This window comes from Asterias rubens, chromosome 2 (genome assembly GCF_902459465.1).
Source record: "Asterias rubens chromosome 2, eAstRub1.3, whole genome shotgun sequence".
NCBI classification, from domain to species: domain Eukaryota; kingdom Metazoa; phylum Echinodermata; class Asteroidea; order Forcipulatida; family Asteriidae; genus Asterias; species Asterias rubens.
This window is the reverse complement of record NC_047063.1, coordinates 8,982,534-8,999,966: the sequence shown is the minus strand read 5'-3', so window position 1 is coordinate 8,999,966 and position 17,433 is coordinate 8,982,534. Positions and strand designations below refer to the sequence as shown.

Sequence of the window (17,433 nt, the reverse complement as noted above, 5' to 3'; positions counted from 1 at the left end):
ATGTACCAACTCACCCGATCCAAGGCAATGTGTCCCTTTCACAAAGTCAACCGTTTTTTATTTTATTCCACTTTCTTAGTCTTGCTCGGGGGTACAAGAAAATCTCTCATCTTGTGGAACACGCCGGTGAACAGGAAGATTCCTGTGAAGACGAACGCTGTGCCCAACCAGTGGTACACGGTAAAAGGGTTGCGGAAGTACAAGATGGAGAAGACTAAACTGAAGAACTTCCTGAGTGTAACGATGAGAGTGACGATGAGGGACGGACACTCTGTGGTCAAGATGAAGACACCACGGATGCAGACATACGTAAAGAAACATCTGGTTAAGGAAGACGCACTTGATCTTGATTATACCCCACAGCTGTCACCACTAAAAATTACAACCCACTCACCCCTAGAATTCAATCCTCAAGAACTAACGCCTTTCATATGTCTTACTTTCTTGCTTGCTGCTTGTGTAAGCACGCTTGGTAATATTGTCAAAGACCAGTCTTCTCACTAAAATAACATGCTTGTAAAAATTTGGGCTCAATTGGTCATCGACGTTGCGAGAAAATGATGAAAGAAAAAACACCCTTGTTGGACGAATTTGTGTGCTCTAGAAGTCTTTTATTATTTTCAAAAACTACGTTACTTCAGAGGGAGTCGTTTCCCACAATATTTTATACTATCAACAGCTCTCCAATGCTTGTTACAAGTCACTTTTTAAATTAATATTTGTTTTGAGTAATTACCAAACATGTACCTTCCCTTTAAGTTGAGTGATGTCCTCGAATCACGATGGTTCCCCAAGCTTTTCTGTCCCCCATTGCTGACTTGAAATCTGCTGATTTAAGTCCCGTGTCCATTTTAAGAATGTCAGTGTAAGTTATTGCCGGTCTACTAGGTTTCCTTCTCCCATGCTTAGCGGTCCACAGAACAATATTGGACACTGGTTACTTTCCCAATACTGCAAAAGACTGGAATTCACTCCCCTACTTATCAACCAGCATCACTAGCCCAACTAGGCGTCATAATTCAAACGTAGTCCCACAAACCTTGCAGGAATATATTGGGTGTTAAAGGCAGTGGACACTACTGGTAATTGCTCAAAATAGCAATTAGCAAAATAGTACTTTTCTTCTTTTGCAACTTTGACGACCAATTGAGCTCAAATTTTCACAGGTTTGTTATTTTATGCATATGTTGAGACACATTAAGTGAGCAGACTGGTCTTTGACAATTACGAATAGTGTCCAGTGTCTTTAAAGCATCTTGAGCATTACTGGGTGAAGGATATACGCTTTAGGCAATCTCCCATAATTTAAAAACAATGCTTACCAGAAACAGATCATCAGCCAACATTCCATAAAGTTTACATTGGTGCGACTTGGAACTCATTTTTTGCTTTGCAAAAAAAAAAGTGTTTTGCCGTATTTATGAATGATGGCCCTGTACATGATCCAATTAATAATAATAATAATAATAATAATAACAACAATAACCAGTTTTTATATAGCGCTTTTCACATCCAGTGGGGGTCCTAAAGCGCTTCACATTGTTACCCCTGGTCACTGGGCCTTAATTCATTCCTTAAACCATCTCAGCTCCCTGGTGGGGAGTATGCAGCCTGTGCAAAATTAATATGCCCTACTCGGCTAAATAAATTTGCTTATGATTTTGTTTCAAAGGATATTGTGTTATCACACTGCCCGCCATGTAAATCCACATCTTGGGTACAGAAGCCTCTAACATCGGTATTGTCATTGGTTCTGAAATAAAGACAAATAAAGAGAAAATAACTTACTAAGAGGCTGGTGCACATTTAATAATTATAATAATAAACCATTCTTATGTAGCGCATATCACCGTGAGGTCCCTATGCGCTGTAAAGGGAGATCAACAATTGTACAAAGTAAACAGATGTTTTCATCTAGGTTTGGAATTGTTCTGATGTCTCAGCCTGTTTAACAACCTCTAGAAGACTGTTCCAATAACTGAACTGATGCATGTTGGAAAGAGCGAGAACATTTGACTTGGTTTTGATAAATTGCGGGAGTCAGACGGGATTTCTTCGAAGATTTCTAGTTGCTTTGAACTCCTCAACTAAGCTTTGAAGATAAATAGGGCTAATACTATGGATACATTGATAATAAAGTCAGAACCTAAATTTTAAAATCTATTCTAGCCCGCATTTGGTAATCACTCTTCAAATTAATGGCAATACAAACTTGCTGTTAGAAGCCCACAGCAACTTTGGATAGTATAAAGCATTTTGAGAAACATTTCACATTGATTTTAAAGTAATGTGGTTACCCCAAGGTGTAAAAAGATATAAGTTTTAATGGTTAATGAGAGACTTTCTGGGACGATAGAGGGCAGCAGACTTACCGGGTAAATCCATTGTTCTCAGAATTATGCGCATGTTCAGAACTACGCAAACAATGGAAATTTACCCGGTATGTCTGCTGCCACCTAGCGTTGGAAAGTCTCCTATTGTCTTGCTAAAGGACACAAGTGTCAAGACCGGGACCCAAACCCACACTCTCCTGATCTGAACCCAATTTCATGCCTCTCCATATAGGCATTAAAATTGGCGCTTGCCAAAGCAGGGAACTTTGCACTTAAAGCCCTGTTCACACTGCCAAAATGTAGCCAGGGTCCCTTGCTACAAAATTTGCGAGCGTGGATTGTTTATTTGTTATCACCATGTGTGACTGATTTTGTGAGCTTTCCCACTGCAAAGTTAAAAAACTAACAACCCTCGTGCGACATGAGAGTGATATGACGAATTGGTAATCCTGATCACCTTGATTGGACAAGATAGCACCAACAATAGCACGCACTGTATATGCATTTTCACCTGGGACATCGTTCAATAAACAAGGATTCCTTTCACACGATGATGTAGCCCACGTCCTTGGTCAAAACTTCCGCTAGTGTAGGATTTTGACGTAGGTCCGGACCTCCGACAAAATGTAGCAATGTTGGACAAGATTTGACAAGGGACCCTGGACACTCCAAAAATTATTGTCCTTTCACACGAGGTGCATTTTGTAAAATCTTACAACCATGCTACAATTTAGCAAGGGACCGTTGGTAAATTGCTCTCGTGTGAAAGGGGCTTAAGTCATGCATGGAATTTTGGCTTCTCCGCGCGCATACTTCACATTACTAGGCAATCTTTGCTTACACAGCTAGTGCAGACAAACTTGGGGCTTGCCATGCAAGCGGAGAATGGTGAACGCAGAATTAGGCGATGAGCAAAGCCATCAAGTTGGCCCCTAGAAACATGGGCGTCCCTGACAGCGGCTGCTGAATGCGCCGTAACACCTTGTAAACACTTATAAGGTGCAACATAATTGGGTCTAAGAATTCACAACTTAAATAACGTATCTTTCTGTATAAATGTATATACTAAGCGCCTATAAATGTATATACTAAGCATCTTGAGTGCCTAGTTGGTAAATTCATGCACTATATACGACTTTGATATTTTTTGTCTTTTAATAAAGTGATATAACAAAAGGCTATGATACTTACCAGATGTTGAGAATAAAAGTGCTTGATTGTAAATATCTTTCCCCAGTAGAGTGAAACCTATTAGAGGCAGTGCATGCTGGAAATATCAATCAAATGACAGAGCTTTAGTGGGTGAAAACAAACAGGGCAATTTCATGCCTCACTCAAGCAACCACGACCCAACTTCATAGAGCTGCTTACCACAAAAATTTCCTTAGCCTGAAATGTCTTCCTTGATAAAAAAAACAGGATTACCAACCAAATTTCCACGTGTTTTTCAGGATAAGCAAACAACAGTTGAATACTAGTAACAGGCAATTTGCAGCAAATGGAAATTTAGTTGGTAATGCTGTTTTTATCAAGGAAGAACTTTCATGCTTAGCAGCTCTATGAAATTGGGCCTTGGTGTGTTGTGTCCCAGCGGTTAAAAGCAAGAGACTCAAGCTCTGGTGTTCAGCAGAGTGAGGATTTCAGTCATGACACCTGTGTCCTTAAGTAAGACACTTAACCATGATGCTTTGTCCTTTGGATGGGACGTAAAGCCATTGTTCCTGTGTGTTATGACTGCACGTAAATGAACCCAGTGCACTTATCGTAAAGAGAAGGGGTTCGCCCCGGTGCTCCTGGTCTGATCAGCAGCAAATTGCGCCACAGCACCTTTTAAAACATTATATGGTGCTATCTAAGGATAAGGTCTCATAATTGAAAACGTAGTCCCACATCTTGCAGGAAATACTGTATGTTACAGCGCCTTGAGCTGGGTGACGGATATGCGCGCTATAAAAACGATGTGACCTTTGACGCCACTCAAAAACCATAACCGCCGGGCAAAACCTTTATGTTTTGGCAGCCATCTAGAAAGTGTATGCAATCTTACCATGACTACGCATCGTTTTGCCCAACTGCATAAGTACAGCAAGTAGATAAGCACAACAAAATTAGGCTTACCAGAGCAAGGTTACCAGCCAAACTACCATGTCACATGTACAATTTGTAACTGGTATCCTACTAATTTCTACATAGCAGGCAATTGTTAAGCAATATTTTCTGTTTAGGCAGCTCTATAAAATGAGGAACTTTTAGGACATTAGGTGGCAGCAGACTAACCAGGTAAATCCATTGTTCTCAGTTACGTGCGCACGCTCAGAAATACGTAAACAATGGAAATTTACCTGGTAAGTCTGCTGCCACCTAGCGTTCAAAAGTATCCCATTGGGTGCAGACCAAATGTCAGAAAGACCTGCCACAACTTACTGAATAAAATAACGCTTCTCTCGGATGCTTCCCAAACTTTGCATAGAGTACTTCTTGGTAGATACCCATCCGAGCAGACATGAAAAGGGCAAATGTCAACATACATAGACCTATAAATAGAAGACAATAGTTCAGAAAAGCTTGTAGTACAAGTATTGAAATGTTTGGGTTAGGTGGGTGGTTAACAACTTCATTTTGTCTGAACGAGCACAATTTTGTTTGGGGAGGGGGGGCAGACTCACATTAGGTGTCTTTTTAAATGCAGTGGACACTATTGGTAGTTATTCAAAATAATTGTTAGCATAAAAAGTTACTTGGTAAAAAGCAACGGAGACTGTTGATAGTAAAAAAAAACATTGTGAAAAAACGGCTCCCCCTGAAGTAATGTAGTTTTTGAGAAAGAATTAATTTTCCACTAAAATATTTGAATTTGATTTTGAGACCTCATAATTAGATTTTGAGGTCCTGAAATCAAGCATCTGAAAGCACACAACTTTGTTTTTTCTTAATTATTATCTCGCAACTTCGACGGCCAATTGAGTTGAAATTTTCACAGGTTTGTTATTTTCTGCATATGATGAGATACATCAAGTGAAAAAGGCCGGGTTTTTACAATTACCAATAGTGTCCAGTGTCTTTAATGCCAGAAACAACTTCGGATTTTAGCTGACGCGCGGATGGTCAACGCTTTTATCCACCTAGAATTTCCAGTGTGTATCATGTTGAAGCAGGTACCTACTGTGATACACTTGGTTTCACCCACACCATACAAGAGTGACAACAGGTTCTGGAAAACTTGCTTTGTAAAATCCCTTTCCCGGAGCTGCTTTGTAACCCCCCCCGATTACAGATCTTTATCCTATTGTTGTACAAATTTACTGGTATAAAATGCTAAAGGTTTTTCGGCAACATGCAATTGTCTGTTATTTAGGCAAGGCAACGAGGCGCCAGCACTCGCACTAGTACCCAGCTTGCGGTAGATATTGGAAACAAATTGCTGGCGAAGAATTTGTGAAAGTTTGTTTTGCATTTTAAGTGGTACGAACCGGGCTTCATTGCCTGGTAGATGGCAAAAGTTTTGACGACTCTCCAGCCATAAAATGGTATTCGAAAAATGTGCTATAATCAAATATAGGATTTGAAGTACCTCTAGCTTCCGGGCGAACTCGGTGGTATAGACCAATCCAGGCGCGCACCGGGCACAGGTGCCTAGTTTTGTGCACAAAGACACGAGGAAATCATGTTCCTTTTCACTCTTTATAAAACTTAAATGTTTTCCTCAAAGACTTACACAATTTCCTTGTCAGGACATCATGATATACTAATGAAGATCACTGACCACAAATATTTGCAACTAAATAGAAACCAAATCATCTTGAAAATGGTGCTTGTCTTAGGTGAGCGGGGAAAAAGAGACGCAAACTGCATAACTTGCTCTTGACTGAAAGCCAATGACTAAAATTGGTTTAGTTACAACCCTGTTATACTTACCTATAATCCACATCAAGATGTCATATGATGTTGTTTGATGACCACTCTCTGAATCACTGGCATGTTTTTCACCCTAAATAATTGACAAAAACAGAAGTTTAAACAAAATGAAGATCCTCCTTAAGAACGAAGGAAGTCTATGTGTTAGACTTTACAATACAGGCCAAGTTATAATAGGAAAAGGACAATTTGTTGAGTGATAATGATAATAATAGTTACTAGTTCTTATATAGCGCATTTCATAATGATACCCCAATGCACTTTTTATTAGTGCCCTGGTCATTGGGCCAAGAACATTCCTTTAATTTTTCATAGCTCCCTGCCCTGGTGAGTATATAAGCCTGAGCTGCCAGGGTGCACCAGTGGATACACAATATCAACCTCTACCCTCGCAGGTACCCATTGGGGTGTTGTGGCCGGAGCATAAAAGAGCACCGAACTCAAGCTCTGGTGTTTCTGTTCAGCAGAGTGTGGGTTCGAATCCCGATCGTAACACTTGTGTCCCTGAGCAAGACACTTAACTATAATTGCTTCTCTCCACCTAGGGGTAAATAGGTACCTGTGAGGGCAGAGATGGTTCTTGTGGTTGGTTTAGCTTAGTGCGCTACATATTTGCCAGCACAGGCTGTATACTCCCCAGGGAACTGAGATGGTTTAAGGAATGAAATGGCCCAGTGATCAGGGTAATAATGTTGGAAGCGCTTTGAGACATTATTGTTATTATTATTATTATTATTGTTATACCGCTTGGTAAAGAGAAGTAATTACAGTCAAGCATCTTACTCAGGGACACAAGGTGCCATAACCTGTATCGAACCCACACTCCGAAGACTTAAAGCCAACACTTAAATTTGATGATCTTAACCACTCGGCCATGAGACACTACTACCAGTAGTGGGTGATATTGCCTGGTGGTGCCCAACATGTTGGGTTAGCAACACAAAAAATACATATTTGAATTGAATTCAAGCTGAGGTCTCGAATCCAAGCATCTGAAAGCACACAACTTGTGCGACGAGGGTGTTTTTTCTTCAACCTCGACGACCAACTGAGACCAGATTCGTTATTTTATGCATTTGTTGAGAAACACCACTTGTGAGAAGACTGGTCAGTGACAATTACCAAAGGTGTCCAGTGACCTTAAAAGTGACGTTTAATCAAGAGTTATTTGCTTGGTTTATACCATCAAGGGTTTGGGTTTAGTATTGGGTGCGTTCGTTTAGCTTCCCTGGGTCTACCCCGCGTTGCTCACACGGGTGAGCCCCTGACAAGAGCTAATCCGACGATCACACTCACCCTCTCGTGGTGACGGCATGCACCTCGGGTCACCCCCAAATGACCCACTCCACAAGCAGGGCACTGGGGGCTGACCCAGGTGAGCCCCGTCAAAGCTATTCGAACGTACCCATTATGTAAATTGTAGCAAGCATGGCCAAGCGATTCATCGATATCAACTGGCTCTTTGTGCGTATTGATATTAGCTTTTTGGCAAGGACAGACGGTGCTGTATGAATGTGCATACCAAGCGTGCACGCGAACACGCAGACAGTGTATGAATTTAGGGTAGCTGGTATGCCCGATGAACCCAACATAACGCAAAGCGTAAAGCCAAACACCATCCACAATATTTCTCTGTTTATGGTGCTATTCACTTTCAAAGCTCATAGTCTGGTTCTTGAAAATATGCATACACATACAGTTTACTATGAGTAAGAGAGTAGGTGCCACACCAAAATTGAACAGCCTAAGGAATGGCCCTTGGACTTGAGTAGAACGTTTCAAGAAACAAAGACGATGGAAAATCACAAATTCTGACGTTTTAAAGCCATTGGACCCTTTCGGTACAGAAAAAAAAAAAAAAAGTTCACAGATTTACAAATAACTTACAGGGTTTACAGAAGGTAGTGGTGAAATACTTCTCTTGAAATATTATTCCATGAAATGCTTTACTTTTTGAGAAAACAGTAAAACAATATCAATTCTCGTTAACAAGAATTACGGATTTATTTTAAAAACACATGTCATGACACGGCGAAACGCGCGGATACAAGGGTGGGTTTTCCCGTTATTTTCTCCCGACTCCGATGACCGATTAAGCCCAAATTTTCACAGGTTTGTTATTTGATATAGAAGTTGTGATACACAAAGTGTGGGCCTTGGACAATACTGTTTACTGAAAGGGTCCAATGGCTTTAACAGTTTTGTTGTTAAAGATATATCAATGGTAATAATAGTGGATCTTCACAGTATGGTAATGACCGGTCCCAAACTTCATGACTCAAATGCATTTCACGGGTTAGCAGGGAATTTTGGCTTGTGCACGCACTTACCCCATGTTACTAGGCATTCTATGCTTACACAGTTTAAGTTTAAGTTCGACGCTTGCATGTAAGCGGAGAATGGTGATCGTGAGCGCAGAACGCGGGGGTAAGTAGAGCCATGAAATTGGACCCTGGTTGGTGGCCGTTAGATGTTAATGAACCTCACCTTTGGCTCGGTCCATTAACAACAGCCACCTACTCGGTCATTACCAGACATTAAAGACCGGCTCCCACACTCTTATTGCCTCATGACTAAACTAAAGCCTGGTTTGTACTTCCTGCGAATGTGAATGCGATAACATTTTGACGCCACCTTGCAATTTTTTGCAGCAAAAGTTTTGCAGGAGTTTAGCACTTAAGTCAACTGATGCGGATTATTTGTTGCGCATTTGTGGCGTCAAAAATGGCTTCGCATTTGCATTCAGCGGGTATGAACCGGGCTTAACTCCTGACTTACCACTGACTGAGCAGACATGAGCGTACAGATAAATATTCCGATGGTGATCATAAAAACTGAAATGTACTTATGAACTTCATATCTAAAAAACAAAATAGATATTTGTAATTATCACTTCAGTGTGTAAACAAATGGCAAGGTTAACTTACAAAAAGCATGATCTCATCTGTTTCCCTTCAAAACTGTGTGGACATGTCTGTGTTCTGTACGCTTATTCTTCAACACTATTAAAGGCAGTGGACACTGTTGGTAATTACTCAAAATTATTACTAAATTAGCAAAAACCCTTACTTGGTAACGAGTAATGGGGAGAGGTTGATAGTATAAAACATTGTGAGAAACGGCTCCCTCTGACGTGAAGTAGTTTTTGAGAAAGAAGTATTTTTCCACGAATTTGATTTCGGGACCTCAGATTTAGAATTTTGAGGTCTCGAAATCAAGCATCTGAAAGCACACAACTTAGTGTGACAAGGGTATTTTTACTTTCATTGTTATCTCGCCACTTCGATGACCAAATTTTTAAAGGTTTGTTATTGTGTGCATATGTTGAGATATACCAAGTGAGAAGACTGGTCTTTGACAATTACCAATAGTGTCCAGTGTCTTTAAATTAACAGCAAAAACAAGCCCACTTCGGAAAAATAATATATCAAATGCACACTCTTGCATTGAACGGGGAAAAAAAACCATCAACTTGGAATTCTATTTTAAAACCAGAAGTTTATCATGCTGGTGCCTGGAATATAATTTACAATTTAAAGGCGCACCTCTGTGATCAGAGCAACTATCAAAAGAGACATAAAACATAAAGCACGGTTCATACTTCATAAATGTTTTCCCAAGTCAACTGTCTCAAATTATTTGTTGCAATGGTTTTGGCGACAAAATTCGTTATCACATTTGCATTTGCAGGAAGTATGAACCAGGCTTCAGTCGGTAGACATACTGGTACTTAGTGGTGTAGTGTTACTGAACTGATCAACAAATAAAGAACAAATAAAGAGGTCGTTCAGACACAGTACTAAAGTCGGTTTAAAGGATGCGGGTACTTTTTCAAAATGTCCACAGATTTACATTAAACTTACAGGGTTTGAAGATAATGATAGTGGAAAGCTTCCCTTCGAATATTACTAAATAAGGTTGTGTAGTTTTTGAGAAATTAGTAAAACAAGTCACAAAATCATTTTGGTCTCATGAGACTAAAATGATTTTAGCATGTAAAATCCCCTGAACTAGTTATGATTTTATACCAAAACCATAGCATAACTGGTTAATACGTTTTTACATGCTAAAACTGAGAGGAAAATTATTACATTTACTCATTTCTCAAAAACTACAGCACCTCAGTAGGCCTAAGTAAAATTTCAAGGAAACCTTTCTACTATCATAATCTTCAAAGTGTGAAAGTTTAATGTAAATCTGTGGACATTGTGTTTTTTTGTTAGGAAAAAGTACATATAAAGTATACCCTTTAACTCATGGTTCAACCAGATCGAGTTCAACTCTGTGTGTCTGGTACTAAAGTTAGACCGAATCGAATTCAACCCACAAAAGATAGACCGTCCAGTGAGGCGGTTTATCTTTAGACCGCTTCGGGTTTGTCTTTCAACACTGTGTGTGGCCAGAATAAAAAAAGACCACACCAAGTTTCCAGTTTATCTCACAAAAGACGACTCGTTGACTTTTGTAAACACACGGTGACCGATGAACTGGACAATAAACCGGATTTTAGAGTAATGGGGTCGTGTTTGCTTTGACCTCTTAAAACCAAAGAAAAACTGTATCGGGTTTAACTCAGTGCTGTCTGAACGCAAGGGGAACAACTTTTTACAACCACCTCGAAAGTTAAAGGCAGTGATAAATATTGATAATTACTCAAAATAATTATTAGCATAAAACCTTACTTGGTAACGAGTAATTATCGCTGTTAATAGAATAAAACATTATCAATATAAACCACAAGGGAAACTGACTGGGTAAATTTGTAATATGATTTTTGGGGTTGAACAAAGAATTGACTAGAGTGGGATTCGAACCAACGACCCCGGGTTAACGTGCCGGCGCTCTACCAACTGAGCTATCTAGCCCTATATTGGCGGTGTCCCTATTTTGTCAATATCTTTGTTCGGGGGTGCCAGTCAGAAGCCATACAACCGTTAACTGCCGTGTAGCCAGGGATCACACCCAAATTACGATACAACCTGGGAAGCGGCAGCTAGGGGATCACCTTAAGGGGATGCGACTTTTTGTTTCAGATATCAATATAAACCACAAGGGAAACTGACTGGGTAAATTTGTAAATGATTTTTGGATAAAATAAAACATTGTGAAAAACAGCTCCCTCTGAATTAGCGTAGTTTACGAGAAAGAAGTTGTTTTCCACGAATTTGGTTTTGAGACCTCAGAGTTAGATTTTGAGGTTGCGAAATCAAGCATCTGAATGCTGAAAGCACACAACTTCGTGTGACAAGGCAGTAACAATTTTCACAGGTTTGTTATTTTATGCAAATGTTGAGATACACCGAGTGAGAAGACTGGTCTTTGACAATCACTAAAAGTGTTCTGTTTCTTTCAACCAGTTCCGGTCTAACCATGGTCTAACTTTGTACGCTGTCTGAACATACCCATAGATTGTTTCCTCTACACAATATTTGTATATGATGCTGGTAGGATATTATCCTACCAGCAGCATTATCCACAAACAATCCTGAACTATAACATTTTATTTGGGGAAACCGAGTGAAAATGCAAGAGCCAGATTTCACCGGGTGATTATATACTATGCTGCCCAAAAATGCGTGAGCAAAGTTGCATTCCGTGTTTGATATACTACTCACTCCTTTATCTTTGTCTTTTATCTTTGTCAAGTTTAAAATAAACACAAAACGGGCAAGGATAACAAGTCCACCCCACACTTCTAAAAAATATAGACAACTTTTTGTAGACGTTTGGACAACAGTGCCGAAACCATTTGTTTCAGAAACAGCACTTTGAAGCGCCGAATAATTATCCATATAGGATTTGCGGGAACTAGTACCCGAGCGGGCACTAGTCTTTGAAAATACTGCCTTCAGCCTCAGGAAATAGGGCCCTCTTCTGGTCACTCAAAGTCCCTCGTGGGAATAGACGTATACTAGTTACCTCATTGCCAGTCAATATGTGTATAATACTAATATCGACTAATATTGAAGTGGCACTATTCTAATTATCATGGGTATAAACCATGTGCGTGATTACTCGCGTGCGCGCTTGGTAAATATCAAAATTAGCACTTGGCACGTGATGACGAAAGGACCAGTAAGAACTCGAACTCTTGGTCATGAATATGTATGTGGTAAAGTAATAATAAATATAGACTAAAAATATATTTGCTGAAATGCTGTACTTACTTCTTCTGAAGAAGGATGATTCCAAGGGCCATATTCGCCACTAGAGACCCCTGGTGAGAAAAAAAGAAACCAAGATCAGGGCCTGAATTTAGGGGGAACAACAATTCCACAAGACTGCAGAGCTTGCAGCTCAAACACTTTTACTGGACAAGAGAATTTGTTATAAGACCGGAATCAAAATGAGAAGACCACTATCAGGGTAGTTTCACATTTGAGCTGTTTTAGCCACATGCACTAAGATCGCACTTTCTCAACTCAACAATAGAGAGGTTTTGAAGTGTATGGATACAGATATCGATACGTTATCACTTTGTGTGTTCACGTGACCCATATATCCGCGACTATCGTATTTTGCATACACGTTAGCATAGGATACGGGAGCTCATACTGTACATGTCGTAGAAAAACGGAAACTGTTTTTAAGACTTTAAATTTTATTTTTGTCCCAGATCAAAAACATTTTCCCACGGAATTGCTTTCACTGGTATCGTGCTTGACATAGATGGAAAGTTGTTAGTCATTTGCAAGCAAAACGATGAGAAAATGCAGTGTATAAAACACTGGGTCTGTATAGGTCATGCTTGTTGGAAAAACACCCATGATGAATGTGAGCGCACTCAAGTGAAACATACCTACAGTTTGCAAAACAAAATCCAACACGCAACTGACGTGAACGGATACGATCATTATATCAGTATCTGTATCTGTATCCGCACGCTTGCAAAACCTCTCTTGTATCTCAATATATCTCACTCAGTTTAAAATAAATATACAGGAGGTGTTATAATTCAAAAACACAAGATCGTTGGACATAACCGGTCATAAGTTTACTGGCTCGACGCTAAAATCACTGGCTTCTGGCCTGTGGTCCAGTGTTAATTTCGAGCTCTGAAGATGGTCATTTGTCATGGTCTGCTCATGGTTAGCCTCCTTGGGACTCAAACTGCACGTTAAGGTCTGGGTCCAATTTCAAGAAGCCTCTAAGAACAAAAACTTGCTAAGCACAGGAATATCTTGCCTAGCAAAAAAACAGGTTACCAGCCAATAGAGTTACTTCGCCCAACTAATTTTTGTTTTTACTTTGCAGTGCATTTGGTTGCAGATGACAACCAGGATCCTATTTCATAAAGCTATTGAGCAGAAAATATTAATTAACAAATTGCTTAGCAAAAAACTTGTTGAGCAGTATTTTCTGCTAACCAGCTTTTTGAAATTGGACCCTGGTGGTCATCTGCATCAATATGCAAGCGGCAAATAAATATATATTCACAGGGCAACTTTTTACATCATTTTAATAAGGGAATACAAATTTTGTTGACAGGGTCAAGGCCGCGGGTCTAAGCCAAAGGCGTGGTCCTTTATGGCACAGCCAGGGATCACACCCAAGTTATGGTAAAGCCTGGTATTACACCCAAGTTTATGGTAAAACCTGGGCCCAATTTCATAGAGCTGCTTAAAGGCAGTGGGCACTATTAGTATTACTCAAAATAATTGTTAGCATTTATAAACATTTACTTGGTAACGAGTAATGGGGAGCTGTTGGTAGCATAAAACATTGTGAGAAACGGCTTCCTCTGAAGTAACGCAGTATTCAAGAAAAAAGTAATTTTCCACGAATTTGATTTTGAGACCTCAGAATTAGATTTTGAGGTCTTGAAATTAAGTATCTGAGAGCACACTACTTTGTGTGACAAAAACATATGTTCTTTCATTATTATCTTGAACTTCGACGACCAATTGAGCTTAAATTTTAACAGGTTTGTTGTTTTATGTGGAGATACACCAAGTGAAAAGACTGGTTTTTGACATTTACCAAAGGTGTCCAGGGGTCCGTTTCACAAAGAGTTTGGATTCGTCTTATCTCGAGTTAGGACGAGTTGATCGTTTTTAATATCCCCTAGGACCCTAACTCATTGTGAAATCGACCCCAGCGCTTTAAACAGCAAACATTAACGAGAATTGTTACTTACACTTCTGAATATCATATGAAGAGGTAGTGGTATATGGAAGTTGAGAGCATAGTTGTTTACAATACTTGTTGTGAAGAAGAAGAACACTAGTACAAAATAATTTCTGTTGAAGTAGAAGAACAAATTGTTTGTTAAAAGGCTCACAAAATTGTCAACTTCTTTCTAACGGCATGTTTGCCGCAGGTCCAATAGTAAATATCACACCGAAAGGGTTGAACAAATGTGTCACTGATGTTTGATCGTGTTACATAGAGTAAATTATGTTTTCGTGGATAATCGTGAGCGACACAATAGGTTCATAAAACAGGTAGCCGCGACTATTTTTGTAGTAGTTGCGACTATTTTTGTAGTAGTCATTGTGGCACGATCAACTGAATGTAGTTGAATGGTTGTTGCGACTCGACTAAGCAATCAATAGTCACACCTGGGACACTAGTCACACTAGTCGCCCAGGCTAAAATGATGTGCATTCTGCTGTACCAGCCAAGCTCCTAGTGGATTATACCCAATGCCTACATCCTTACAGACTGTAATTAAGCCCCAGGAGTAGGTGGCAACGTGCCTCTGGTGACAGTTGATTTGGGTCCACAGCCCTCACCATAAAGCCGGCGTCTGTGGGCTTGTGATGTTAGGCAATCACCGATAAAAGACAAGAAACATAACTAATACTCACTTTATGGGGATAACAGGTGCCTTTGTGCCAAATTGTGTTGTAAAGATGAAGCCTTCAACGGAGATGAGTAAAAACTGTGCAAATGTGAACAAGTTCCCACTCCCTGGAAACTCACTGTATAAAAACATGATTTAGTAACTAATTAGTTAATTGTCAAAAACAAGGTTTAAAGTAATCAGAATAATGCATTATAATCATAAAAAAACACGTACAGAAGCTCTTTTTTGGGGTGATTTGACACAAAACGACCCTTTGTTGTTAATAGTATGGAAATATTGACTGCTATGAGCATTGGCCATGCCCTCAGCTTCGCTTCGGTCATAGTCATGGTTTTGACATCACCGAGGGCCTATAAATTTAACTGTGCCCCGATTATTATTATGTTAAGCAAATCAACAATACTCTGACTATACGGTGAAAGGTTGTCTGCGAAGAAAGGTCGCACGTCGGTACACGGAACGCTACATCATAGTTGTGTTACACATCATAGTTGTGTTATTTTCAGAGCGGGCATAGTCAATTGACTATAGATGCCCCGGGCATAGAAATGACGTCATCTTGGTAGAAAAAGGGGTATAGCTATTTTCATGACTCCATTTTTAACCAATCGGATAAGAGGATTCTATACATGAGGTATATAATTACCTATACATTTTTTAGTAGTCATGGTAGTACATTAATAAAGTTGAAAGCAGAAAATACTGCGTGACAATAATGACAGAATGCTTGACAAATTCCTTTGTTTTATCGCACGAGGTCCTGTTTTCGAGGTGTCCCTAAAATCGTGGCATATCTTTTACCTCTCTCTGCACTTGTAAATGCAAAAAGTTTGGTATTTTAGGCATTTCTACAAGATACAAAAATATTTCATAATGTTGAGGCCATATAAAAATATTTGCCCACCAAAAAAGTTTCATCAAACACTATTTCAATTCACAATTCATGATGATAAAATCATATGACTGAATATTTTGCTGAGCATTCTGGGAAAAAAATACACCCAGAGGCTTAAAAGAAGCCATGTGCCTTATATCATTTTCTATTATTTTTTTAGATTTTTATTTTTTAACCCTCATATCAATATTATTATTAATATTAAAATTTAAACCAACAGCTTTTTGATTCAATTATCACTGTTTATTTATACGCTTTATTATAAATATCAATAATAAAATAATAAAATAAAGAAATAAAAATCAGATTTGAAAGCCAGTAATTATTCACACTTTTTATAATTTTATTTTATTTTTTGCAAGTTACCATGGTAATTTTTAAAATTTAATAAAAAAATATTTTGAATAAAATGAAGAAAACTGCTGAATATAGAGTCATACACAGAGTCTCAAAGAACACAAATGGGGCCAGTTGAAGTCATCGAAGATCGGTGTGTGGTGTGAACATTGAATAACTTTCCGTATGGCGCCACCACTTTTTCACTCATTTTTACACAAAGGGATAGACCTTATGCATTGACGTCAACCAGCCACCATCTTTGAGGTCAAACGGTGACGAAACAATCGAAACGCACATAGATTGGCCAATGAACAACCTCCTTTTTACCTCAATGCGGGGGCGCTGTACTGAAATGACGTCATGTGCATAAGGTCTATATATCAATCAGGTAAATTAGATACTATATTATTTTATTTCGAATGAAAAAGTGGTTGCGCCATACGGAAACTTTTCCTGAACATTTCAATGTCCATCATGATTTAATATATGTTTGCATACTTCATGTTAACAAATGAAGATAATTAGGGCATTGGTTGATATTTGACATCAATATTTTTTTCACAATTCGAAGAAAAGGGCATACTGTAATACCGTGAAAACTGGTAGTGGTAAGAGGAGGATATTAAATTATAATTAAATTTAGCAAATTTGAGTGTGGCAACAACCAATGTTTTATTGATTGATTGATTGATTGATTGAACCACAACATGAAAAACTTACTAAAATAATTAGTAACGTTATTTGGGCTGTAACACGTGTGTCTGCTAAGCAGGCAAGGATATACTATTCTGTGCTTAGCAAGTTTTTTGTGCTGGGCCCTCCCTCAAAAAACTGTCATGCCCCTGGTGTGATTGTGTTGTGTAGAAATGAACATGAAATTGGAATGAGTTGAAACTTGAAATACTTACCTTACGATTAACTCCAAGAATATCACATTCGAACAGCAGCCAACAAATACAAGAATAGTTGCAATTACCGCAATCATTTTGACGATCTTTGAACCCAAATTCAAACACTCTAAAATCCTAAAAGCAGACTCTTTTTTTAAGCTAAAGCCAAAAGAAAGACGACGTTTATCAAATGACCCGCAACATTTTTCAGATGGTGACGGTACATTGCAACCGAACAACTTAGTTATTTCC

General features: G+C 39.0%; 1 protein-coding gene across 1 annotated transcript; it reads right to left on the bottom strand.

The window, feature by feature from the left end:
• On the bottom strand, positions 1–17,386 carry LOC117307051 (UDP-xylose and UDP-N-acetylglucosamine transporter-like). Its single transcript, XM_033791694.1, has 10 exons — positions 17,200–17,386; positions 15,059–15,172; positions 14,386–14,488; positions 12,416–12,465; positions 9,027–9,108; positions 6,249–6,321; positions 4,758–4,867; positions 3,525–3,600; positions 1,678–1,753; positions 1–309 (listed from the first exon to the last, which is right to left on the bottom strand). The coding sequence occupies exons 1-10, from the start codon at positions 17,274–17,276 to the stop codon at positions 63–65; spliced, it is 1,008 nt and encodes a 335-aa protein (XP_033647585.1). The 5' UTR covers positions 17,277–17,386; the 3' UTR covers positions 1–62.
• Positions 17,387–17,433: the final 47 nt, after the last annotated feature.